Source organism: Tuber melanosporum, assembly GCF_000151645.1.
Source record: "Tuber melanosporum whole genome shotgun sequence assembly, scaffold_16, strain Mel28".
Taxonomy (NCBI): Eukaryota; Fungi; Ascomycota; class Pezizomycetes; order Pezizales; family Tuberaceae; genus Tuber; species Tuber melanosporum.
This window is the reverse complement of record NW_003298819.1, coordinates 456,011-480,645: the sequence shown is the minus strand read 5'-3', so window position 1 is coordinate 480,645 and position 24,635 is coordinate 456,011. Positions and strand designations below refer to the sequence as shown.

The 24,635-nt window shown below is 48.1% G+C and overlaps 8 protein-coding genes; 5 read left to right on the top strand and 3 right to left on the bottom strand.

Annotated features, from left to right (window-relative positions):
• Positions 1–1,845: 1,845 nt before the first annotated feature.
• Positions 1,846–3,855, bottom strand: GSTUM_00004896001 (uncharacterized protein; the record flags this gene model as incomplete). The annotated part of the gene is made up of 6 exons (XM_002836741.1): positions 1,846–2,083; positions 2,139–2,667; positions 2,730–2,980; positions 3,036–3,196; positions 3,294–3,387; positions 3,443–3,855. 6 exons carry the CDS (start codon positions 3,853–3,855, stop codon positions 1,846–1,848), a joined length of 1,686 nt encoding a protein of 561 aa, XP_002836787.1.
• Positions 3,856–5,217: 1,362 nt separating this feature from the next.
• On the top strand, positions 5,218–6,756 carry GSTUM_00004895001 (uncharacterized protein; the record flags this gene model as incomplete). Its single annotated transcript, XM_002836740.1, has 3 exons — positions 5,218–5,641; positions 6,028–6,249; positions 6,314–6,756. 3 exons carry the CDS (start codon positions 5,218–5,220, stop codon positions 6,754–6,756), a joined length of 1,089 nt encoding a protein of 362 aa, XP_002836786.1.
• Positions 6,757–13,576: 6,820 nt separating this feature from the next.
• GSTUM_00004894001 (uncharacterized protein) lies at positions 13,577–14,970 on the top strand (the record flags this gene model as incomplete). XM_002836739.2 has 3 exons in its annotated part: positions 13,577–13,840; positions 13,919–14,539; positions 14,608–14,970. Exons 1-3 carry the CDS (start codon positions 13,733–13,735, stop codon positions 14,968–14,970), a joined length of 1,092 nt encoding a protein of 363 aa, XP_002836785.1. The 5' UTR covers positions 13,577–13,732.
• A 390-nt stretch (positions 14,971–15,360) lies between these two features.
• On the bottom strand, positions 15,361–16,572 carry GSTUM_00004893001 (uncharacterized protein; the record flags this gene model as incomplete). Its single annotated transcript, XM_002836738.1, has 5 exons — positions 15,361–15,912; positions 15,982–16,076; positions 16,142–16,274; positions 16,335–16,466; positions 16,531–16,572. The coding sequence occupies 5 exons, from the start codon at positions 16,570–16,572 to the stop codon at positions 15,361–15,363; spliced, it is 954 nt and encodes a 317-aa protein (XP_002836784.1).
• A 546-nt stretch (positions 16,573–17,118) lies between these two features.
• Positions 17,119–18,815, top strand: GSTUM_00004892001 (uncharacterized protein). XM_002836737.2 has 3 exons: positions 17,119–17,735; positions 17,796–18,273; positions 18,352–18,815. Exons 1-2 carry the CDS (start codon positions 17,505–17,507, stop codon positions 17,955–17,957), a joined length of 393 nt encoding a protein of 130 aa, XP_002836783.1. The 5' UTR covers positions 17,119–17,504; the 3' UTR covers positions 17,958–18,273; positions 18,352–18,815.
• Positions 18,816–21,480: 2,665 nt separating this feature from the next.
• GSTUM_00004891001 (uncharacterized protein) lies at positions 21,481–22,031 on the top strand. XM_002836736.2 has 1 exon: positions 21,481–22,031. The coding sequence occupies exon 1, from the start codon at positions 21,701–21,703 to the stop codon at positions 21,896–21,898; it is 198 nt and encodes a 65-aa protein (XP_002836782.1). The 5' UTR covers positions 21,481–21,700; the 3' UTR covers positions 21,899–22,031.
• Positions 22,032–22,174: 143 nt separating this feature from the next.
• GSTUM_00004890001 (uncharacterized protein) lies at positions 22,175–23,164 on the bottom strand. XM_002836735.2 has 2 exons: positions 22,687–23,164; positions 22,175–22,588 (listed from the first exon to the last, which is right to left on the bottom strand). Exons 1-2 carry the CDS (start codon positions 23,053–23,055, stop codon positions 22,397–22,399), a joined length of 561 nt encoding a protein of 186 aa, XP_002836781.1. The 5' UTR covers positions 23,056–23,164; the 3' UTR covers positions 22,175–22,396.
• Positions 23,165–24,202: 1,038 nt separating this feature from the next.
• Positions 24,203–24,592, top strand: GSTUM_00004889001 (uncharacterized protein). XM_002836734.2 has 1 exon: positions 24,203–24,592. The coding sequence occupies exon 1, from the start codon at positions 24,362–24,364 to the stop codon at positions 24,494–24,496; it is 135 nt and encodes a 44-aa protein (XP_002836780.1). The 5' UTR covers positions 24,203–24,361; the 3' UTR covers positions 24,497–24,592.
• Positions 24,593–24,635: the final 43 nt, after the last annotated feature.

Genomic DNA, 24,635 nt, shown 5'->3' with positions numbered 1-24,635 from the left:
GATAGACCAAGTCTCCCCTCCTTCCTGATTGAAAAGCCTATATGATATCTACTCGTAGCATGTAGCATCTGGTCCACCGGGCATGCAGACTCCCTCTAATTGTCATCCTTCGGGTGGCGGGAGACAGCAAAATCCATTGTCAGGCGCGCTCAAGCCAAATTGGGCTGCAGTTAGCTGTCCTTGGCTTGGAAAAAGTGCAAACGGCCTAGCACTGGGGTCTGCCGGAATATCCTGAGCACTCACATTTTTCCAAAATAATATTCACGTGCCTGATAAGGAATTTCACAGTTTCAGGGCGCCAGATGGGTAACTGCCACGTGGTTAGGAATTCGACCACTCTCTATCGTGACTTACAGTACCGGTGCCAGGGGAAGGAGGGCTTTGTAGGCTAACCCGCATACCGGTATGTGCTTATGGGAACATTTTCATCGAGGGGTGGTATCATCTACCGGTGTTGCGGTAGATGTACGAGCGCCGTATTCCACGGATACAAGGGGCAAGGAGATACCGAGAAGGGTGTTGATATGGATTTGGGTCAAAATTAGTGGGACAGTACGCTACGGTACCGAAAACATAAGCCTCCCATTGCCCAACAAGAGCCCGGATAGGGTCTTCCTTTTGATGGCTTTGTTGAATTGGAGGCCAAGCACCCGATTCACTAAAAGTTAACCAAGACGGGAAGAAATACTCGAGTAGAGATACTCTTAGGGCAATGTTTTCCCTGGTGTACCGCTTTTGCTGAAGTTTTAGCTATGATATGAACGGCGGCGCCACACTATGCCGACCCCCATCCCCGACCCCCACACAGACTTCACGAGTACCGGTATCATATCGTACCCGCATGTGCCAGCGGAGTCAGCTCTGGTCCGTCGACGACATTGCTAATGGGAGACATCTGCTTTTGCACGTACTGTACTTGTACCAGGTGCAATGAGCCAGAACATTTGAGTCCGAATTTACTATAGACACTTGGATGTGCGCAGACAATCTGCCATACAAATTTCTGCCCCTCATGTTAGGGTTCATTATTCCTGGTATGATATGGCGAGGGACGTCTGTGGTCGGAGTGCATTGCCAAGAATATATAGCTCAACTTCAATTCCCAAATGATTTTCAACAACCACTCCTGTGAGAATTATGAAATGGTAGAGTGGGTGATTTCCTATAATAAGAGAATGTAGGGGACATGTTAATTGTGGTTGATTTCCCCGGCACAGACATGGAACTGATATTTTATTGGCTGTGGCCAAGCTATTAACCTGTAATAAGGCTATGCTTGGGATATTAACATACTATCATCTGCGAGCGGATCAAGTTATTGTCCACATGAACAAAAAAATACAGTATCATACAGCAAAACCCAATGCCTGTTGCACAATAGCTTGGTTGGCGCGCAAGTACGAAGCCCGAAGAATGTCCGCATTATCTGGCTACAGGTCCCTCATCGTACGTGTATTTATTCACTATTGTAAACCTCCTATGTGGAGGGGATGGAGCCTTAATTTATTTCTTCTAGCCTCGCCGAGTAAACCAAGTTGTCGGAGTACGGCATGGGTGGTATAATAGGTCAACTAATATGATATATACAACTTAGGGATTTTTTTTCTTTTTTTCTTTGAAAAATCGTAACCGGCGTGTATAACAAATCTAGCTTGCTCTCCCCTTCGAACAACTCACCAAGGGAAACAGAGAGGAAATAAAGAATGAAATACGCTCCAACACCATGCCCCCCGTCTTCATGGCTCATGGCTCGCATCGTGAGATCTGTCTTCAACATCGTCAGTGTCGAAACCGCCCTCTTTGCATGCCCAACTATCAACGTCTGTTGAAACGTTAGCACTGCTCTTATTCTTCATGGGGACTATATAGCCTACGTTTTAAAGTTTCTCTACTCCACCATTTGTTCATCAAGTTTAATCGGATCGGGACAAGGAGGACTATAATCACCGGGAACACCGGGGCGCCAGGAGTAAACGTGACAGCGAAGATTCCTGCTGTAATCACGATTTGAAGAAGGGTGTACATGTGTATCCCTCGATAGCCTCTGATCCCGTCTGGCAATTGGGGGAGCTCACTCGATGGCCTAAAAGGCCTATATTAGCCTTTTTGACAACTGCAAACGAGGAGGACTAACACACGTCAACATATGGAAGAACCGGAACAAGATCGGGTTAACGCTGAGACTCTGTTCACCCATGTACAAAAACAGCCCCGCGAGGACACTCGTAGGCGTAAGTCCGAGAACATGCATGAACGGCGGGCTCACAAATAACATGATCCCGATTGCGTGCAAAAGATGACTCCATCGCTGCTCATACACTGTCTGGATAGTTTTGGTCTCTCCATTCACTTTCACTTCTTCGCTATGGAGCAGACTTTCGGAATGGAGAGGTGCCTGTGGAAGAAGACCATTAGCTGGTGGAATCCCGAGAATACCACACAGCGCTGTTGTTGTGCCCAAAAGTGCTACGTCCCAAGCATATCCGCCTGGCTTCCTTATGTTATATCGAGAGAGCGTTGCACAGATAGTGGAAACCTCAACATCGAAGAAGAAAAGGGTGGTTATGATCAGGCCAGGCAGTATAGCAGCAAATATCCAGCTCGCGGGTAGGGTCCAGAATTCGACAATGAAACGAGTCCTTTCGGGGGAAGTCGGACGGAAGGAAGCTAAGCAAGTTGTTGAGTAAAGAGCGAGTGATAATAGGTGGAGGGCTTGGAGAGCGACTGACTGGACACGGGGAGCCTTTGCTGATCCAGGCTATTCAATTCTCCAATATGAGGCATGGCGATAAATATGACAATTGATATTGCGGCAGCATACTCTGCCAGTCCCATCCTAACATATTTGTGGAAGAGTGGAGCCCAGCTATTCGCCGTGCTTAAGGTCACTGCGACCAAAAACGTTCCAACACATCCAATGATGGAATATAGAAACGAGGCAAATGAGGTATTCGCATGTGACCTCTCTAGTTCTTGCACTCTAGAGAGGGTTAGTCGATGACCGAAGCACGGGGATGGATGTGGAAGTTACTCACGCCTTATGAAAATAGATAACAGAATTGAGTAACGAAAAGATCTCGGTTGAAAACGTAGTAACATATTCCATTGTCCAGTCATGTGCATTGAATATTGCCAACAGCCAATGCATCCAAGCAGAATGAATGCATGCCCAAGCCATAAACGGCAAATAGGGTATCTATAATATTATTACCTCCAATTAATAAAATACGGCCATGGCAACCAGACCCACGACGGGCTTCAGCCCGCCAGATTTAGTAGGTCACATGACTTACATGGAAGTCCTCATGACATAAGGCGTAAATACGTTCAGAGAGAATACAGAAGGGCCCGGTAACGCCCAAAATGGTGAGGGGCTGCCCCGAAAATCTAGATGTCCCAAATCAGCTCGGGTCACTTGAGTATAACACACAATGTCACACACAATGCAAATATAATTCCACAAAGCCCTGTCGAAAACACAACCTCTATAGCCCCATAGTTCCTCCCAGTCAGCACATAGAGATCACTGGCAAACGTGATCCCAGGTAATAAATTTGTAAAAAAGACGTATACAGCCGACGCAAGAATCAATTGGTTGAAACCCCAATCCATGTGATATATCTTCGCCCTGCCATTGAAATCTGACTTGAGAAGCCGAAACGGGGCCAGGGCTCCATTGCCCCGAAATAATGCTGCCACCCCATGAACTGTTGGTCGAAGGAAGTGAAATTTGTTCGATTCAGATTTTTGTCGCCTCGAGATCGCATCCTGTCGCGAATGAAGCGCCTTTTCGGGGTCGGCAGGGATAGTTTCCGGACCGGTACTCGGTGCGGTGGAACCTGAAGAGGTATCCATATGCTGTTCGTTAGGAGGTGTGTCTAGTAAAGTTTTGCTTGAACAAGTGCTGTTCGACATGTAGCTAAGATGTAAGGCTACGCCCTCAGAGGTCAGTAGGAACTTGAAAATATGATCCCTGCCACCATATATGGCGGCTCGAGATCAGAGAGGAGAGGATTTGCTGGTGCCCTGGTTCCCAGTGCCATACATACCTGATCAGCTTGATTACCGTATTCGCAGTCTCAATCTTGAATTGAGGCTTGAGTATCAGGGGTTTGGGAGCACAGCCATATTGACTTTCTAAGTTGAAATGTTGGTTTTATAGCACCGAGTGCTTGCTGCACAGCCCTTCTATACACGTACCGTAAAAAAAAACCTAGTTTTCTCTTCCGCTATTTCTCACCGTGTAACAGAAGCAGGAACACCTTCCCTGTGTCTTCGTGCAATTCCTCTCCTTGGTCGCCACAATCCTGGATACCGGGATACCAAGAAAAAGCAACGACTGTTAAAAGCAAATACTAAAGATTCTCAAGTTTTTGCGAACTTTAGGAGCGCCCAAAAGAAGGCTCCGAGCTAGAGATACAAGATCTAACAGGAACGAATACCTTATATACAATCCGTAGGGGACATTCATTGTAGTGGAACAATTGAAGGCATAAAAAAAAAAATCCTTTTTCTAGAGAGCCACCCTCGCGCCCTGCAAGCGACGGAGCATTTCCCGTCAGATCCTTACCCTCCTTGGATCACACATATCTTGGCGCAAGGCAGACAACGACTGCGACTGCAAACTTTTGGTGGTTCCTGCTGGATCATTGTGGAAAATAGTACTTACGACAAAGAGCAAGACCAGAATTCCTCTCGATCCACTTTCTCTGGCATTTGTGTACTCTACACCCTGGACCACCGGTACTACCCGACTCAATTGAGGGCTTAAATCCCAATACCGGTAACAGCGCCCCGAAAAAGGACCGGGAGAAAACAGCAAGTCCAGACGCTCTGCCCGTGTCTCTGAGCCGCAGCGACTCGCTCTTCAAAATTTTCTGTTGGGCCCCACCGTATCTTGATCTAATCTCCCGCTGAGAATAGGTCCCCGGCTAGGGCTTGGTCCAATCTAATTTATTATCCTGGGCTTGGCACATTAGCGACATCAAGATATTCTTGGCCCGAGCTCTACAAAACTTTCGGCAACCGGTCCATACAAGACCCTGCAGTAAGCAGGTTTTTCGCAATATTTACCTATTCACAGTCCCTTTCGTGGAGGAGGCATTTTATTGCATTCTTCACTATACCGGCAGAATGAACCTCCTCCCTGCTCGAAGTATGATGCCTCCTGCAAGGTGTTATCTGTATCCACATCAATCACTCGGTATCAGCGTGCGTATGCATGCTAGGCCCCTGTCTATTCTGACAAAGCTCGCGCGGGGCCCCGGGCTACCGAGCACACAGGACTCTTCTTTTGTCCCTCGAAGAGAGTTCCCTTATCCCTCAAACCTCATCACGTCATATTTTCTTGGTCATCACCGTGCAGGGCTGGATAGAATGAAGCAGCTTGTATCTTCAGTGGATTTGATCATTGAGTGTCGGGATTACCGGGTTCCGCTATCATCCCGCAATCCAATGTTCGAAGAAGCCTTGCAGGAGAAGGAAAGGTTGATAGTCTATACCAAAAGAGACTTGGCGGCTGAGGAGTTGGACCTGAAGGTTTGCAAAAAGTTTCCCCTCACCGCTACCCCCAACCGTGGCCCTATTCCCTGCCAACATATGCATGTCTTGGTTCTCAATGCCCCATCCTCCCAAAAATTGGGTGGATCGGAGGGTTATTGACCGTGGTAGCGGGCGATATGATATATATCAACCCCACTTACTATATCCATCTTGCTTGCTCCATGCACCTCTCAAGTACTCGTAGATAGATGCCCTTCGTGCTACTGATCCTAGAGGGCTAGGGTTCGTAAGGCTGACTGCGGCATTAATACTTAGGCACAGGAGACCATTAGGAAATGGCATAGACCCCACGAGATTATTTTTTCGGACAGCAAAGATCGTAAGGACGTTCAGAAGATCATTGACTACGCCAAAGGTAGCCTCCCCTCTTTATTCCCGGCTCTTCCCCATGCAAGGGTAAATGTACTCGAGTAGCAGGCCGCATCATGAAGTGGAAAAGTAAAAAGCTCATGGAATATACTCGAGTAGGTACAGCAACAGCAGCTGACAACACGATTGGTTCAAGAATGCTCGTAGTCGGAATGCCAAATGTGGGCAAATCCACTCTGATAAATGCCATGCGCCGAGTGGGCACAGGGAACTCAAAGAAAGCCGCCATAACAGGTGGTCAGCCTGGAGTAACCAGGAAGATCTCGATGACAATAAAGATATCGGATGATCCATTGATCTATCTAATAGACTCACCTGGTCGGCCTCCTCCCCATCCCCTCTTTCTTTATCTTTCATATTAATATTCTCCAAATGGATGTAGGTGTTTTTGTGCCATACATGCCGAATCCACAAACGATGTTATCTCTAGCACTGGTAGGCTGTGTCAAAGACTCCCTCCTGAATCCTACAGCCTTGGCCGATTACCTCCTATTCCATCTCAACCTCCGAGACCCCTCGTTGTATTCCGGATACTGTCCTCCCACAAACGACATAGTGGAGCTTCTGACCGCAACAGCCAAGGCAACGGGAAGACTTTTGAAGGGGGGAACCCCCGACTTTGACGCTACAGCATACTGGCTAGTGCAACGGTACAGAGCCAGTGCCTTGGGCAAATTTATCCTCGATGACGTTAGTGAGACGGCGTACCAGGCATGGCTAGATGCTGAGGAAAAACAAGGAGAGAGCAAGAATGCCGCCCGAAAGAGGATGAAGGAGGAGAGGAAACTTGCAAAGATAAAAAAGCGGAGAGATGCTGAAATATAGCTAACGATGAAATAAAAATGACAGCAAAGAAATCTTTGGCGTTTGCGAGGGTAAATTTTTAGTTGTGAGTTCTATCCGCGTGTGCAATATCGGCGTTTTCAAATGCAAACCGAGACTACATCGCACTAAAGAGCTAGGAACTTGTCCCAGCGGGATGCACGTCGATTTCCTGAGTTGACCAAGCGCAAGAGTTCCCGGAATCGTAACATGAGAACCATAATTCCCCTTTTCCACTTTCCTCCCAATGTACATGTGTCATACACTAGAAGGCTAAAAGAAACAGCGACCCCGCAACGAAAGGAGTTCTGGCCCCCTATAACAGATCCTCCAAGATCCATCACCCCGAGCCCCCTAATTGATATATTCATTCACGTCATTTTGCCTCACTCGCTGTAACGGATCTGCCGTCTTCGGCTTCTCGCCGACCCTTAGGGGTTGCCATAGCTCGCCATTCTTCGTCTTCGTCAAGGCCGGATCTAACTGTGGAGGAGGCTTCGGTTGAGCTATCCAACGTCAATCAGGCTAGTTTCCGACTCAGCAGGAATTGCAGAAGATCTTACTTTGTCGTTTGAAATATCTGGGCATCAAATCCTCAGCTCCAGGCCACACGTGCACAGGCCGGGTTTCTTCGAGCTGCCGAGCGGGAAGGGCCCAGACAGCGACAACAGCCACAAGGACTATGCAAAATATTATCCGCCGTAATGTCATGTTCGATGGTTTTTGTTTTCCGACTTGGTTAATCTCAAGTGGAGGCCTTTATTGGGGGAGTCAGGGTTTATATACAATGGCTCACTGATGGGCGAGACCCTGGGCTAGAAGAAGCGCCAGAGGTGTCGCAACTGTCTTGATGCTACGATGGCGTAGGCGTTATTTTAGTCGGAAAGCTTGAGGGGGATACCATGGATCGGGGGTAAATCTAAGAATTTTTTGGTAGAGTACCCCACCGGAAGCAATATCATTCAAGTTTTCATAGGCAAAGGCTGACATAATACTTCCCAAGGGGATGCTGAAAGGCAATACCCAAGCATACGACAGGAAGAACTATTCCATTTTAAAGAAGGCATGGCAGGAAGTACCCTGCCCGATCGAATAGGGTCCTGAAATTTTTTTAGTGGTAATCAACAAGTTTCTTGAATCCCTTTTTCGGTACCCCCCCCCCCGTTACATTAACCTCTAAATTCGGCTTCCCGCTGATCGGCACCCATTCTCTAGCAGAAATGACAATTGTCCCTTTTTTCTTCACATCACCAACACGAACAAACCCCTCAACCCCTCCATCACAAATTTCCGTACCAATACTCTTCTGGCATAACTCATTTGTGGTCATACGAGTACTGCAATGACAGATGCTCTGTTCTCCCCCTCTCCCTTCCCCCTTTCTTCACACCAAGTCACCTACAAGGACGCCAGTGGAACGTTAATTACTTCCATACAAGCGGTATCGCGAGACGAGGACACAGGACTCAAAAAGGCAAGTCCCCAATTTAACCAATATCCGCTAATGCCACTAGCTAACAACGGGAACAATCCCGACCTAGCGACCGTGCCATGCCACAAACAATGAGTGACGGCAACACTGCATTGTCACCACCCCAACGGCAAATACCACACTACAAGCACCAGGTCCCGAAACACGGTAGCTGCGAAAATAAAAACACCCGAGGTCTATACTGGTGCGCCATTCGTCCTTTTCCCCTCAAGTTCCGGCAGACACGAACGTCACCTTCTACAGTAAGTTATACGTACTCTTCCTCTCCGCCGGTATGCCGCAACACTACGCCCCCAGGTCTTGGGGGGTTCGACAGCCATTCCCCGCCTAGCGCTTCCCAACACACCATCCTTCATCAGGTTATTACATGGTCGAGCGCTAGAAACTACCGCAGGTTATTTCCCCATGGCTACAAAAATCGCCTGTACGAGTACAGAGAAATACATACCAAGCAAATCTTGCAGCCCGGATAGCGTACTCGGAGTCGGAAGGAGTATGGCGACGTCTTGGCTGCCAGACGCAAAGATATTCCGTTCTTTCTGATGGGCTTTACGAAGCGATGACGTAACTTAAGCTCTAAAATAACTGGGAATGACGCTGCTGTATCATAGGACGTCCAGAATTTCCCTCTTTGGAATAAGGGGAGAAAGCATAGCGAAAAGATTCTCCTTTAGCCCAGACAAATAAAAAGGAAAATATAACGGACCTTACTGGGAGAGGCAACTCCGGCGTCCCTACGAGATCCCCAGTTCCTGCGGTAGCATCTCGAGCCCACCCACAACGTCTACTCGAGTATCATACTCGAGTACATACCCATACCCAAGAAAAACCTCTAAAGCTCGTGCACTACAGGCACCTCATACACATAATAGCATTTACAACCCTCCACGGTAGCATTAACACAACACCTAATTCAGTTACACAGGCGCCTTCTCGCCGGCTAGTGTACGAGTAGGCTCAACTTCCTCTGTATCCGCCTGTCTCCGCGGGGTCGGGGATTGGAACTGGGCCGGCCCTGAGAGCATGTACGAGTACTTTTATTACCCACCCGGATCTGTCGCGGAGGGGGGCTTGGTCAGTCGACTAAAAAGCAACCAAATTCCCCTCACTCTCAGAGATCTAGCCTCACCCACGATCAAGTCAACCGCTAAGAACATTATTTTGTCAATGATGCCTTTGATGTTTTAGGGAATGTCTGAGCGTACTCGAGTACTCGAGTACATTCTCCCCGGCACCAACCCATTCACACTCCTCCTCCTCATCCCCTCACGTGCCCGCCACCCACTTCCCCTGCAGCCTTAATATAATATACCAAAAATAGGAGCATACTCGAAACAGCATACCGTAACCTCCTCCCACCTCACAGCCAGCAGAGTATTCGAGTACGGAATACCTCTAACGGCAGCACCACCTGCTGACCTGAAAAAAAAAAAAAAAATTGGTGCCTGGGAACCGCAGGACTCTGGTATCGTGTCTGGGCCCACAGAACTCGCAATGAGAGGAGGATGATTACCCCCAGCGCCTGCTAAGCTCCCCAGAACCCGGCAGTCGATTATTCGAGCGATATTACATGATGATCATACAACGTTATCTTGGGTGTCCCAGAAAGAAAGAAGACTACCGTTACCGTACTCGAGATACCTTTAGTTAGGTGAAACGGGCGGCGCCCAGGCTAGGAAGAATGAAAATTAGGTTTTAGTGCCCGGTACCTTCGCGCTTTGTTTAGTACAATTGCAGGAGAAACGTTCCACACCGTCGCGAGGCACATTCTACTAGTGCTAACAAAATAAATATCATATTACTGTTATATAATATATATTATATCATCTCGAATAATAAATGAGAAACGTGAAAAGAGATCATATCAAGGTTTGAACATCATCATCAATCCCCTTACATACCAATAACTTCTTCACTCGACACCCGCGATCAACAAACATTAAACCCGTAGTGGGCCAAAAACGCAGTCAATAGCTTCGCTATCGCCATCCTCTTCCAGGATTCCCTCATCTTCTCCAAGTAGACCTTTTCCGGAGTCCTCTGTTCGGGCTACTTACGAGTACTCGAGTAAAAGGAAATCTCCAAGTTGGCCAAGGCGGACACCATTCCCTTAGGGGTATAAGCCCAGTGACCTATCTTCACGCAAGATATGATACTTCTTATATCATAATAATAAATGGAGAGAGCCCATGTAGTCATTACCCGCCTACATAGCCCCACTTTACCACCAACCAGCCTTCCACCTATAGCAACAAGGAGGGAAGGCACGTGGCCGAGGGAGGGGTAGGGCGAAATACGGTAGCAAAGTGTTTGGTTCCTAGACATTTCCTTCCAGACGAGCCGCAGGCACTATAAAGAATTATTGACACGGACTGGACAGCATCAAGAACTGCCGCATGAGCGAGTAAACCACGGGAAGGCTCTGTCATTACCCGATGATGATACGGCAGTAAACATTAAATCATAGTTTCATACACAAACCAAATCTCCGAAACGCAGAATAATTCGGAAAAAAGAAAAAAAAACTCCCCCGAACCCGAAAGAAACCCTCATCGACCTCGCAAACAACGCCATCCAATAACTATTGCCTACCGGTACGGTACGATGCACGCTCAAACGATTGCGATGCGCAAAAAAGAGCAAAAACAAAAACAAAGGACAGTCCAAATTTGACAAGCATTTCTACTTTTATGTGCGCCATTATTCTACCTCAAATATTCAAGATCCAGCCCACAAACATTCATTCTGACGCGCGCCCAGCGGTCGTACAATGCCTTCCAGACCATCGCGTCGTCAGGCATCTTTGGCCTGACTTTATCCGTGACCTCCTGTGGCCAGGTGAACCAGGGCAATGGTGCGCTCTCGTCCATGAAACTGGTGTAGTAACTCTCCTCACTGACTTTTACAGGGTCCCAGTCGTTTAGGGTGTATTTTCTGTGATCAGCTGCCCTGAATTCAAAGACGTTTGTTGCGTAGGGATGCTGTGGGAGTATCAAGCTATGGGAGGAGAAGAGGTCGTTTATGATAGATACGGAATCGCCTTCCGGGTTTTCTAAATGGGCCTTTTTGGCTTGATTGAACAAGCGGGTGGAAGGTGTTAGGAGAAAGACTTGGCCAGAGAGTGGGCCGAGTTGCTGAACCACTCGGGGGAGCCAGTAAGACCTTGTGCCAACGACTGGAGCGATGATGGTGCCGTAGAGGAGGTGGTCAAGGTTGCGTAGAGGAAGCCCTAGGGGCTCGAGGTAGAGGATCCGGTCATACCTGGTTTCCCCAAAGGCGTGGAGGAGGGAGGGACCTGTGTCACCTACTGTTTTTCATCAGCATGCAATTCCATTTACCTCTTTTCGCAGATATCATATGAAGAATGGGAGGGGAAACTCACGGGCCTCGCCATCCAAACCACCTATAGCTTTCACTTTAACCTTGAACCTCTTCTCCGCGGCCTCCAGTAGCCGACTCCATGTCCCCTCCTCAGTCCCGATCCAGCTCTTCGGATACAGTAGTATCTTGTCCGCCTCAGTCCCCAACCTCGCCAGCTCCGCCAGCACCATCAAACTGTGACACACATTTTCCTTCCTCTGCACGAACTGGAAATGTGCAGCTTTCAGGCTCTTTTTCGACCTCAGCACCGGGATATTATTAGCCTGATCAATTAATTGAAAAGGTGGTTTTGGCTTGTGCTTCGACGATGTCGCCGCATATGGAGTAGGTACCGGTTTTCTCATGGCTGCTTGAAGATTTGAGAGAGATTTCTGCTGGAGAATCCATCCTGAAATGAAGAGTAGAAAGGAAAAAAAGAATACTAACCGTGAAAAAGCCATTAGCTTCACCGCGAAAAAACATGGGGGCAAAAAATACAAGAACTTACTTATTGTTGCAGCAAGTCTCAGTGGCAGCCGGCCGACCATTTTTGTTTCTTCAAAGTAGCTCGCGAAAAGCTGCTGGGGCGGAAAAAAGAGATCAGATGCTTACAGTAGCGATACTTGAACCTGTCGTCGAGGCAGCTTGGTGGTAGTGGTGGGGGAGGAAGGTGTTGGTGTTTGTTTAGTGGCGTTGTCTAGCCAACGGCCGGATATTTGTTTTTCCGTGACACCCCGAAAGGTCCCCAGGGCAGGCCAATGGTTTACGACCAGTGTGAACATACTAAGGTTACTAGGGTCTGGGGAGGAGAAACCGGTCGGCTGGATTTTAATTCCGCCACCTCCAAGGGCAGAAATAAGGAACTGGACGAGAAAAACGTATCGTACCTGCATCACTCACGTCGTACTGACATGTTTGGGTCGAGGGTGAGAGATGTCTACGGGTATCCTCATCCATACTAGCACGTGCGCACTTGCTATACTCGAGTACAGTACATGTACCGGTACCAGTTCAAACAAACTTATTATCCTGGTATAATATCACCGAACCGGCATATAAACGCCAGCACGCATACCATACCCAATTCCATTGTACTGGGCTCTCGCTGTTGCTGAAGATCCAGGTAGTCGAGTACCGGTACCACAAGGCTGCCTGCCAATTCCAAAATTCTCACCTAGTGAAGAAGAAAAACCATCCTCCGCATGCGGTGCCGAGAAACCTATGAGTCGAGTTCCCCACGTTCCCATACGGCCCCGCGCCAGTACTATACCGCATCGCCAGCGATACCAGTAGTAACTACTCGAGTACTGACAGATTCCGGCCATTGTGGGGAAGATATTACGGTAGTCTACCGGTATGCAAGGGCAAACGGCGCTGGAGCAGAAGAAGGTTTGGCACCCATGCCACATGGCCTCTCTTTCAGCGCCCAATGCATACCGTATTGTTACCGTACGCTCTTTCTCGTTCAGGTGCGGGTATTTGGCACTTTCATCCACCGACAGGAACCAAGTCAAATCCCATGGGGAGTATGATAGCTTAAACTTAGAATCATAATCACATATTCACCGGCCCTATTACCCAATAGCCCGTATGATACTTCATGCTTTGGCGAAGCCACGGTTTGATGGCCCTTTGTGTCCCGGTGTTGACTACTTGTTCCTGTAAGTGACCAGCTTGACTGACCCCGATGCCTCAAACAAAAAGACACACTCATATATATGTACTATATCCAGAGCTTTTCTCCGTAAATAAAGCACCAGCTGTTCACACGATTGAAGTACTATAATAATTTTCACTTAAGGAGCCCGCCAAACAACTACCTCAAAGCGCCAAACAACTACCTCAAAGCCGGGTAACCTTGCTTCGCACGAGATCTGGACGCCACCTAAATTTATCAGTGAGGCTCTAAAAGTCTTCCCCTATTTTGTGAGCCTCCGTTTCCCGGAGCCTCAACAACTCCTTACCGTATCCACCTCCACTACCACCACACTTCCTCCATTCCTGACCACATCCATTCCCTTATTCTGCCATTTTTTGTTTGATTATTTCCCTTCTTTTCCCCCCCTTTCCTGTACCACGAGCCACGGCGTTGCTAGCCGAGTTCCTGGAATACTCCATTCGCCCGTAATGGGCGAAGACACACCCTTCGGTTTGTTGGCATCCAGCTTGCAGAATGCTTCTGCCGCCGTCGTTCTCTGCGGATTTCTGGGGTTCCTTGGGTTGGGGATTTTAGCTGTAAGATGATCTAATTTACTCCCCAGAGTAGCAGCGTAGTGTCTTATGGAGGCTAATTGGGCTCCTGGATACATATAGTCTTATATTCTCACCCTACTTGTCGCGCATACTCCCCGTCGCGAGACATCCTCAGAAAGAACTTACCGGACCATCACAAAGGACGGGAAAACCACATCAGCACTTCCCTTACCAGATACGTATTCGAGTGGGAAAGCAGAGGTTGCCCTCTCAGTAGTGGTTCCCGCTTATAATGAATCAGAACGATTGCCAGATATGCTGGCTGAAGCCGTGACCTTCCTCCATGACGAATACGGCCTGAATAAGGAGAAACCCAATGGAAACGCAAATAGTCGTGGTGCCACCACCGGTTGGGAAATCCTCGTCGTAGACGATGGCTCCACCGACTCCACTGCCGATGTCGCCCTCAACTGGGCCCGCTCGCGAATCCACCTTGGAGAGTTCACGGAAGGAGACATCCGAGTATGCGTGCTCGAGAAGAACCGTGGCAAAGGCGGCGCCGTAACCCATGGAATGCGACATGTTCGTGGAGAATATGCTGTTTTTGCGGACGCTGATGGGGCTAGTAAGTTCAGCGACGTAATGTCCCTGCGGCAAGAACTACGCTGCATAGAAGACGACGGTTTCGGCATTGCGGTTGGCAGTAGAGCTCACATGGTCACTACAGATGCCGTTGTAAAGGTAAACCCTCTCATCCCGCTCAATCGCGGTTAAAAGTAGAGAGCAACCCTCTAACCTTCAATCATCAGCGCTCATTCATCCGTAACTTTCTCATGCACTCATTCCATACGCTCCTCAAGACCTTCGGCATCAGACATATCCACGACACACAATGCGGATTCAAACTCTTCTCTAGAGCCGCGATCAAGAACATATTCCCATTCATGCACACCGAAGGTTGGATCTTCGATATCGAGATCTTGCTGCTGGCGGACTACCTGAGTGTTCCTGTGGTGGAGGTTCCGATCACGTGGCACGAAGTTACTGGGACAAAGATGCGGTTGGTTCAGGACTCCATCCGTATGGCCTGGGATTTGGGTGTTGTTAGGTTAGGGTATATTTGGGGGGTTTACAGAGTCGGTCCTGGGGGACCTTCAAAAAAGAGGCGTTAACTGGTGGGGAGTTTGGAATTGGGTGGGTGATTTGGTCCTATGTATACAGGTGTTTTTTTTTTTTCTTGTCAGATACCCGGTCGACCCCGGCTGGTGAAGCCGATATTTTGGCCTGAGCATAGAATGCCTGGATGTTATCTAGATTACCTTATTGAGGGTATCATATGCTAATATCAAGTGCTACACGAAATATCATACCGTCACTTGGTTACATTTTTTTCTTCTTCGGACATCTTGAAGCCCTAGCCTCCCAACACAGCCCAGTCTGTTGAGCAATACGAAACGTAGAGTATCAATTCGTTTTGACCAACCACCAAAATATATTATCGCCCTCCAACTATACTATGTACCACTCTAGCTATACTACCATAATATTTCAACACCCCTACATCAAGCCCCCCGGGGAACAGAGTAAAAAGTTTCATCCCCATTCTTCTTCCTATACTTAACCACCTCTGAATCCATAACCGGTCCCATGAACAACCAAACCACATTAATAATCCACGCAAACACTGTATCCCAGACCCAATTCCCCCTTGGGCTAGCTCCCCAACTCGCCGCCCTTAGTGTCTCTCCCATAAAACTACTAACAGCTAAAGCATGTCCCTTCTCCAGCCTCCTAACACACTGTCTCGCAACCTCGTCTGGCGACTGTCCTTCGTCGTTACCTTCGAGAATCTTGGTGATCTCTGGCTTTGTAAGCTGCTCTGTTTCGAAGCCGGGGGAGTAGATAGTGCCGGGAAAGCAGGCATGTACAGCGATGTTGTACAGGTGGCATTCCTGTCGGAGGCCGTCGGCAAGGGAGCGGATTGCGGCCTTTGAAGGGGTATAGGCGTTGTATCCGGCTAGTGGGTAGAAGGCCATCACGGAGGAGGTGAAGATTAGATGGCGTTTTGGAGACTGAGGTGGAAGAGGTGACTGGGTCATTATATTTAGGGCAGCCTGAGCAGGTTTTAGTCACCGTCCGGTCGATAGGGGGGGGAGTGGATGGAGGGGAACGGAGTGAATTACGTGCGCAGTCCAGAGAACAGATAGGTAGTTTGTTTGGACTTGCTTTTCAAGTAATTGTACATCCTGGTCTTTGAAGAAACCCGGGAATGCCTCTCCTACATACCGCGACTACATTAGTCTTCTCCTTTCGTTTCAAAGGAGCAGTATCATAGGATCAAACCTGCACAAGTCCAAACAATATCTGGTACACCGCCCCAAGTTCTAATCTCCTCCAAAGACCTCCTAGCCTCACCAGCACTCGTCAAATCTGCGCTCACGGCGATAAATATTTGCTCTTCTCTTGCTGCCAATGCCTAACACCTTATCAGCAATCCAGTCCATCAGGCAGAATTAAAAGAAAGGGGGGACGGCACCCGAATCTCACCAACAGCCCTATCCAATTTCTCCTTATTCCTCGCAATAATTGCTACATTTGCACCCTTCGAAGCTAGTAGCTTTGCGACGGACAATCCCATCCCCTGAGATCCTCCGGTTATCACAACGAGCTATATCACGTCTTCCGTTAGTTGAAGCTGCGCACCCAACAGGAGGAAAAGGGGAAGAAAATACACGGCCATCGACGGGTAGCTTGTTACTGCTGAATAGCGGCATGATGAACTGGTATATTATTGGGATTGCTGCTGGGATTGCTGCTGTTAAGGCGATGGCCGATGTTTGTGAGAGCGATGGCATTGTAGGTTGCGAAGGGGAATATGTATTGTTGACTTGTTCAGGAAAATTGATTAGTGTAGTGAGCGGATTTTTGGCTGGGATTAGTCCGTAGTAAGCTGAAGGGAACTCGTATAAAAGAGATTCATGAGGTAGGATTAAGGAGTTCGACTGACTACCGTACTCTGAGTCGAAAGCATAGAACCTTATCGTAGAAAAGAGGGTCTAATGATTGAAGTTCAAGCACAGTACCGTATTTTGTTCAATGTTATGATAGCTAATTATCGCCAGCGCCAAGTCACGTTATCATTGCAACGATTGCGAAATCGGTACCCTAACCCTGGGGCTCTAATGCATGGCGATTGCTGTATAGATAGGGTTTATCGTGGCCTTCTCCCTTTTAGTTATCCCTTTTAGTTCTTCCTCTCTTTCTTTCCTCCTTCCATCCTCCCTTTTCTTCCCCTTCCCCCCTCTGGCCCTCCACGGTCACCAACATTACCCTTCCCCCGCTGCGATTCACAATAGTACCACCACCATTACCGACTATGCCACTACCACCCATAGACACTATCCTTCAGCATTTCTCTACAAACCACTCACTCCATATCCGTCCAACGTACCTACAAACTCTGCTAACCTCTCTCTCCTCTCAACGTCAGATCCCTACCGGGCCTGCCCTCTTTGGCTGGCTCAAGTTCCGTATATTGTCCTCCGATATTACGGAGTCTTTGCAACCGTACGCAAACCTCTGTTTTCCGGTAAATATTACCGATGGGGATGTTCAGAGTACTGTCCTCCCTGGCCCTGTCGCAGTGCAGGTTGTGGGGATAGAAGATATCGGGATTTCCAAAATCAACCAAATTGATCGGATTGAGATGGGTGAGAGAGGTGAATTCATGAAGGGTAAAGAAGTCATAAGACTGGTCCCTGAAGAGGAAGGGGATGAGGGTGGGGAAGGTGGGCCTGTTGCTGGTAGGCCTAAGGTGGTTGTCGCAGGGACTGGCCCTCATAAACTGCTTATGGAGGACGCCGGGGGGAGGGGGGTTTATGGAATTGAGCTTCAGAGTGTGCAGGGGATTCAGGTCGATATGCCAATGGGGGCCAAGGTTCTTTCTATAAAATTCCTTTACCTTCATGGTTTAAAATCGTACTAACGGTTCTAGCAGATGGTCCTGAAAAACGTCACCGTCGCCAGAGGAATATTGCTCCTCACTCCCGCCAACACTTTAGTCCTTGGTGGGAAAGTTGAGGCACTCAACCAGCAATATTTAGCGAACAGAAAGCAAGTCCTAAACGCTGCTCTCGAAAAATTAAGATCACAATCATGATAAATCACTCATTAACAACCCCGTCGCTCCCCTTTCACAGACTATCACTCGCAACATCAACAATGGTGAAGGCTTAAATCATACCTTTCGCTAGCCCTGGGGTCCTCCCAACTACGACGACCGCGTTCTAGTGGTAAAAGAAGGCTAGGCTAGGCGGTGTCTCACGTCTTTCCCAAGAGCATCTTCATCATTGCCACTATGTAATATCTGGTCACCCCGTATGACGGAAGGGGAGGAATGAAACTGAGGAAGAAAAACTCGTGTGCCTCTCTACCCCAGTGCACACACGTAAGACATCCTCCTCTACTCGACTACAGTACGTACTCGAGCACTCGTAATTGCCTACTGTTTGTGAAAACAACCGGGTCTACATACGCTCACATAAACAAGATAGGCCAATGAGAGAGAAGTGGACCAGAAACCTATGAAATCCAAAAAAATATGACCTGGATGAGAGCGTTAGCAAGCCAAGGTTGTGCGGGGACATTGCAGTGCATAATTTATTGGGGGGATGACATAACCGAGCGGTGAGGGAAGGCACGAATCAGCCGTGGCGGTTCATCAGAATAAATGATAAATGGTGCCCTGAAGCATCCACCACTCGGAAGGGATACCATAACTTGCAGAGCGTTTTTGGCGCCCAGTTGGCTGCGGGCGTGAGTCTTGGCAGGTTACACGTCACTTCGCACATTCGATCTGGATTGCACAACCAGTTCAGGGTGTGGTATGGAATCTTCCTCAAACGTTGGACTTCTTCGCACCTTACACTTTTCTTCTAGCATCATGGTTGCACCGATTCGATACTCGTACATGCACGGTAGCAGGCAAGAAATACCTGAGCGCAGGGATTGGAAAAAATACCGTAGTGTATGGCTAATTTTCTGTGCGTATCTGAGCGCCCAGACAAGCACTACTCGAGTAAATTGATGTCTCGGGAACTTTTTGCCTGCAACCTGTACTCGAGTACCATTCACACAAATGTGTGGTTATGATTATCAGCGGTTTGTGCCGGTTGGAGTTGGCCAGTTATCTGAACCCTGATACCGGCTAGTATCACAGAATTCGCCGGACCCACGACGAAAACTGGGCGACCAACAGGGATTATTAGCGAGTATTCTTTTTTTTTTTTGTTACCCTACGAGTACTTTGGCCATTCACCCACCCAGTTTCGTTGTGGGTATGATACGGTGAAGACCGTAATCTGCGAACAGGTATCATACAAGTATACGGCATCATACTGTTATCCCCTCGTTATAGATTATTGCGACTCTAGAAGGTCAAGCTTGAGGAACGAGACAAAAGCTGGAAAAGAAAGTCCTTCCCGTCCTAGACATATCTCAGGCCATTGTAATGGCATCACGTCTGCTAAATTTAGTAGATCAAGGAATTACCACGGAAATTACCGCTAGCTCACAGAGCCCAACGATAAAAAATAGAAGGGCTCTTTGATAGCCGCACTGTACGAATACAATCCTCCGCTCGGCACCATAGAAAGCAAGGCTTCGATAAGAAGTGCAAGAGGCAGCATTCTCAGGTTCGAAGTTCATCATGCCTACCCTATCATATGCTCTGGTTGGGAGAACTACACTATGCTGTGCTATTCGGTGGTACAAGTACTACGACAGTGCCAATTGTGGGCGAAACAGGCAGCTTACTCACCCTACCGCGCCCCCTCACTCCTTTCGATTCGAGTTTTGAGGTTGGCTGTCGCGGCATGCTTCCTATGATCGGGCTGAGAGGCGTAGGATCGATATTGAGCCCAGAAACTTATAACAATAACCAATTTTTAGGTTGAAGGGTGGCCCCTTTGCGCACTGAGTACCGTAGTGGTCCTAGGTATAAACCATTGGGAATGCTCGGTTGATGTGAAGTTGGTTCGGTACTGGCATCCCAATGCCAATCACACAAAACAATTCGGTAATGTGACAGGGTATCTGGACGGGAGTGAGAAAGTGCTCGTAGCAGGCTCGTCAGACGGCCACAATGTGCATAGCGCAGTACTCGTACTGCACAATAACATGATAGGGTGTGAGTCTTGTATATGGGGCACCGCACTTCAATGGTATGTGTTTCTCTACCAGCGCGTACAGCGCGGGCGCGATCAACGGCAGATTGTCACTATCCGCAGTACTGTATATACGGAGAAATCCATCTCGGGCCGATGAAGCTCTACTTCGCCTATCCGTCATCCATACGTTCCTCCTTCTTTCTTTTCCAACCCCCTCCAGAAGGACTGCGGTGAAGCCTCATTGCCTGACACCAGGCAGCCAGCAAGTCCATGATCTAGGCAGCGCCAGTCAGCCAAACCCCACAAAATGCACCTTACCCCATGAGCAACTTAGCCGCAACCCCATCGAACCTAGCCATCCAGGACATAACTCAGATCACCTATCATAATATTATTATCTTCGGATACCCCAACGCATTCACAAGCACCTAAATGACAACACCCTCCCCCCAGTCGCCGCATCCACACAACCACCAAACCCGGATACTACCTTGGGGAAATCCCGGTAAAGGTCCCCCTGTCACGGAGACGCGGTGCGATACGATAAACCATCATCTCGATAAATCACTTCCAATCACTCGGACTTGTCTGTCGATATCAGCCTCGATTGTATCATACTCGTACTCGTATTATTTTTATTTATTTTCACCCAACCCACGCAACAAGCACCCGAAAACAGGGGGGAACCAAGACTTCCTATTCCAGGATAACTTTTACGAGGGCTGTAACATACTTTTTTTCTCGCCGAGGACGAAGTGTGCACCGTATTCGATCATGTATATCCACGTATGATAGCATAGGGTGCAGTACAAATTACAAATATAAGTAGGTTACAGTACGGTAGTTAGTACGCTGCGGAAATAAATGAATAAGGTAAGGTACCAAAGTAAGGTACAATACAGCACATATTATGTATCATACTCTAGGCCCAGCATCCCCCCCGCATGTGTGCGGGCGAAGCCCGATTCGACCGGGAGCGCCGGAACAATGAACGGGGTTTAACTTATCACCATGCCGAGCACATTTAATCACGTGATTAGGGGTGCGGCAACGAGGGTCGCCGTTGCAGGGTTTTTTGTCCTGGATTTTACACCTCACTATCATCGGGTTCGACACTCGATAACACCGATAACCCGGTGGGGGATTATTATGGCATGAGAATTCTTTTTTTTTTTTTTTTACTCGAGTACGAGTACAGTACAGGTACAGTACTATACTGGGTTTAGTTTTGCATTAATCACACATGTTTTTTTTTTTTGGCGACATATCCTCCCTCCTCTCCCATTCCCTTAAACTGCTACTGTACGGTATTGTAACTAATACTCAAAATATTCCCCATATTCCCCCCCCCTCCCCCCTGCCGGGTATGATATATGCACGCGGACAGCCAGGACCATGTTTTGTGTGGTGTATGATACGGTGGAATTGAAAAACTTACCGATACTGTAAAACCGTATAATACTGCAAAAAATTTTTGGGGAGGGGTGCTGAGGGTAATTACGAGTATGTACCGTATGATAGGAATTTGCACTGCATTGCATTGCAAAAAAAAAGATACCGGTATTCTAAGGGTGTAGTGTGTGTAAGGTAAGGTATGATATGCTGGTCGATGGGTGGGGGTGGGAAGAGCAAAAGTTCTGATTATTTATTATCGACCTTACTTTAATTTATGATAACTGCACCACAGCACCGTGTACAGTACCGGTAGTTACTGTACGGATTTCAACCGAAGAACATGTTCGGTCTGTCTGTCGGTCGGTCGGTCGGTCGGTGGGGGGCTTACTGTGCTTGTAGATTTGAATCATTTGAGATCCTGGAACGAACGGTAACGGTAAGCTTTCTTCCGGTATGGGAGGAGAGGTTTACCTGGGTTCATTGGTGGGGGCCGTGGGAAGGGAGGAATGGGCTGGGTTCTTTCTCTCATGTTCTGTGAAACCCGTACTGTAATTGGGATTTGTATGCTTGGAGTTAATTATGCGTTGCAAGTGAGTTTGCCTGTCGGGTTTGGTAATGGCATGTAATTGGATGTTTGATGATAAACAATTAATGCAATTAGATAATCTTTTCTACATACTCGCCCTCTCGTCCGCCATTAGCTTCCCGCATAATACATCCTCCTCATGCAGTAATTCTGCTCTGCCCTGCCATTCCCCATCCTATAAAGTTTTTCAGGAAGATAAAGAGATGCAAAAGAAACTAATATCAGAAGAAGAAAAGCAGAAAGAGAAAAGGTGGCATAAGGGAGTTATTAGTTCAATGCAATAAGGTAGAAAGAAATAGAAAATAAAAAAGTAATAAATATATGCCCCCGAACCATTTTTTTCATCTTATCATAATCATCATATAAAAAAATGCATCAGTCATGACCCTCATGGGCCTTCCCAATCGATAGATAGCCGGCAAACAATTGTTCACGGATAAACATGTGATTCTATTTCCTGCCGGCACTTTCGCGGGCAGCCTCTTCCAACCTCCTTCTTCGGAATTCCAATTGCTCTGGAAAGTTCCCGCTTAGCGGTGAAGTAGGAGCAGTATCGGGACCCGAGGAGGCGCAAGTGCTTTTCCCACCGCTACGGGACGCAACACTGTACGCCTGATTGTTTTCCGCATCGGTGGAATTTACCTAAGCAGGAATTGCCAGAGTCAGTAAAACAGCAGTGGCGAGAGAGCAGCTAAATGCTTTTTTTCTCTTTTCACATGTCAAATATTCTTTGCGCGTACCCAAGAGAAGACATCCTTTGCGACGAGGCCTCTAATCAGCTCCCTCTCCATCCTCTCATCGTCATCATCATCATCGACATCCATGGCGTCCTGATCCCATTCAGCAGTGCCCCCCGTCCCTCGTGATTGTTGCGGGTCCCACTGGGGCGGTGGAGGCAGGGGCGGCGCAGATCCGGGGACCACCCACAAGACACCGCCCGATCGCTGCCTCTCGCGGTTTGGCGAATACGATGCCATTCCTAGCGCGGCGGAGGCAGCGGATAGCGAGACTGACAGATCCGCATTGTGAGGTATCAGCGCGGGGCGACGACCGCGGCTCGTGAGTGATTGTGGGGGAGGTGAGGTGGGTGTTTGGGACACGGCGGCCATTGATGAAAGTGATGAGGGCGGTTAGAGATTCGAAGGAGGGTGTGTGTGCGCCTAGCAGGAGATTGAAGTAAGGGAAGTGCAGGGGGATGGATTAGGTGGCTCTCAAAAGTCTGTATCGTAGATGGAGGTTGGTAGTGAGGGGGAACCGACAGTTGCTGGCTGTCGTGGTTGGTCAATTTGTGATGCAAGGAACAAGAGAGGTGGGCAAAAGTGAGATGAGAACAGGGATTTGAAAGCTGAAAAGAGGGGGACTTGCAATATTGAAAGCCTTCCCTCTCGTTACTTGATAGAGGGGTTAATTGGGGATGGTTTGTATCGTGATCTCGCGGTATGGAGGAATTTTACAAAAAATGCGGAGGGTAAAGGGTAAAAACAACAAACAAGAGCAAACGAGAAGCAGACAAAAAGTCCTCCGTTCCCCCAACAACAGGGTCCAAAACAAATCTCCAAAGGTGGACGTGTCAAAATCGCGTCAGAAAAACAATCAGTGAGTATCAGTTAAGCTGTAAAATTTATTATATGTAATCATCCAGGCGTGCTCGAACCGAAATTCAATTTCTTTCTGGCAGGCGTTACTCGTAGGCGCCAGGGGCAGCCTGGGGACCGTGTACAGTACTGTACTCTCGAGTACGCTTGGTGCCTTGAAAATAGCATAATATTATCATACGCTAAATTCTCCATTGTTTCAAACACTTAGGGTTCAGGACAAGTCTCCAAAGGCATCTACCGGTATCATGATCCATGGGAGGCATTCTCCTGCCCAATTGGCTCCGCCCCAGATCCGCAAGGACGTCACTATTCGTACTCTGATGGGTCCTTTCCATCCTTGCGCGAGTGATAAGGGCGATGCAATGAAACACCCTCATAAGTTCTGCTCCCTGAAACGCTCCATAATTCCATCTTGGAGCCATCGTACTAGGCCAAGAAGCATATGAGTGGAGTATCGCTAAGCAAGAAGCTAAATCAGAGGGTGCGCTATGGCGGGGGGGGAGAGGAATGCCTACGGAGGTACAAGTATGATAGCTACAGCGCCTAAGTTTTGTATATTACACTAGGAGTGGGTGCTGAGTGAGCCTCTCTAGTGTAACATACAAAACTTATGAGCTGTACCGGTACTCGTACTTCCGTAAGTAACTTTGCTGAACACCTCTTAAATAAACCCTAGAAACCATGTCTCGAGAGCTAGGATTGTTCCTTTCATCGGGTGATATCTCTCTGGCGTTCCCCCTAGGCACACGCTTTTTGGTTGTTGTTTCATGAGTCCTCAAGTCAGCTTTTGGCTTGCTGGTACTCGAACACGGGGGAGATGTGCCAGGACGTTGTAATTTCCTCTCAGAACGAGAACCTTTTTTTCGTCTCAACCAAGGGCTTAGTTTCTGGTAATTTCTCTACAAGTACGGTACCTTTTTGTGGCTTCTGTGACAAATGGTGGCGGTTTTGAGGTTTTGATGACCCCCATACCGGCGAGTTGCTCATGGTGTGAACAGGGGTGATGAACCGACCTTTATTTTCTCTACTGTAATTGTGCTCCAGCAGTTGTAACACATTTCTCTTGGGCTCGAGGCTGAGAAATCGTGTTC

What these genes read in the sequence shown, in the direction of transcription:
- GSTUM_00004892001 (XM_002836737.2), top strand. Translation starts at nt 17,505, where the DNA reads ATGGGTGAGAGAGGTGAATTCATGAAGGGTAAAGAAGTCATAAGACTG. An exon ending in ATATGCCAATGGGGGCCAAG is followed by an intron (nt 17,736 to 17,795) that starts GTTCTTTCTATA and finishes CGGTTCTAGCAG; the next exon opens with ATGGTCCTGAAAAACGTCAC.
- GSTUM_00004890001 (XM_002836735.2), bottom strand. Translation starts at nt 23,055, where the DNA reads ATGGCCGCCGTGTCCCAAACACCCACCTCACCTCCCCCACAATCACTC. An exon ending in CAAAGGATGTCTTCTCTTGG is followed by an intron (nt 22,589 to 22,686) that starts GTACGCGCAAAG and finishes ATTCCTGCTTAG; the next exon opens with GTAAATTCCACCGATGCGGA.
- GSTUM_00004889001 (XM_002836734.2), top strand. Translation starts at nt 24,362, where the DNA reads ATGTGCCAGGACGTTGTAATTTCCTCTCAGAACGAGAACCTTTTTTTC.
- GSTUM_00004891001 (XM_002836736.2), top strand. Translation starts at nt 21,701, where the DNA reads ATGTTCGGTCTGTCTGTCGGTCGGTCGGTCGGTCGGTGGGGGGCTTAC.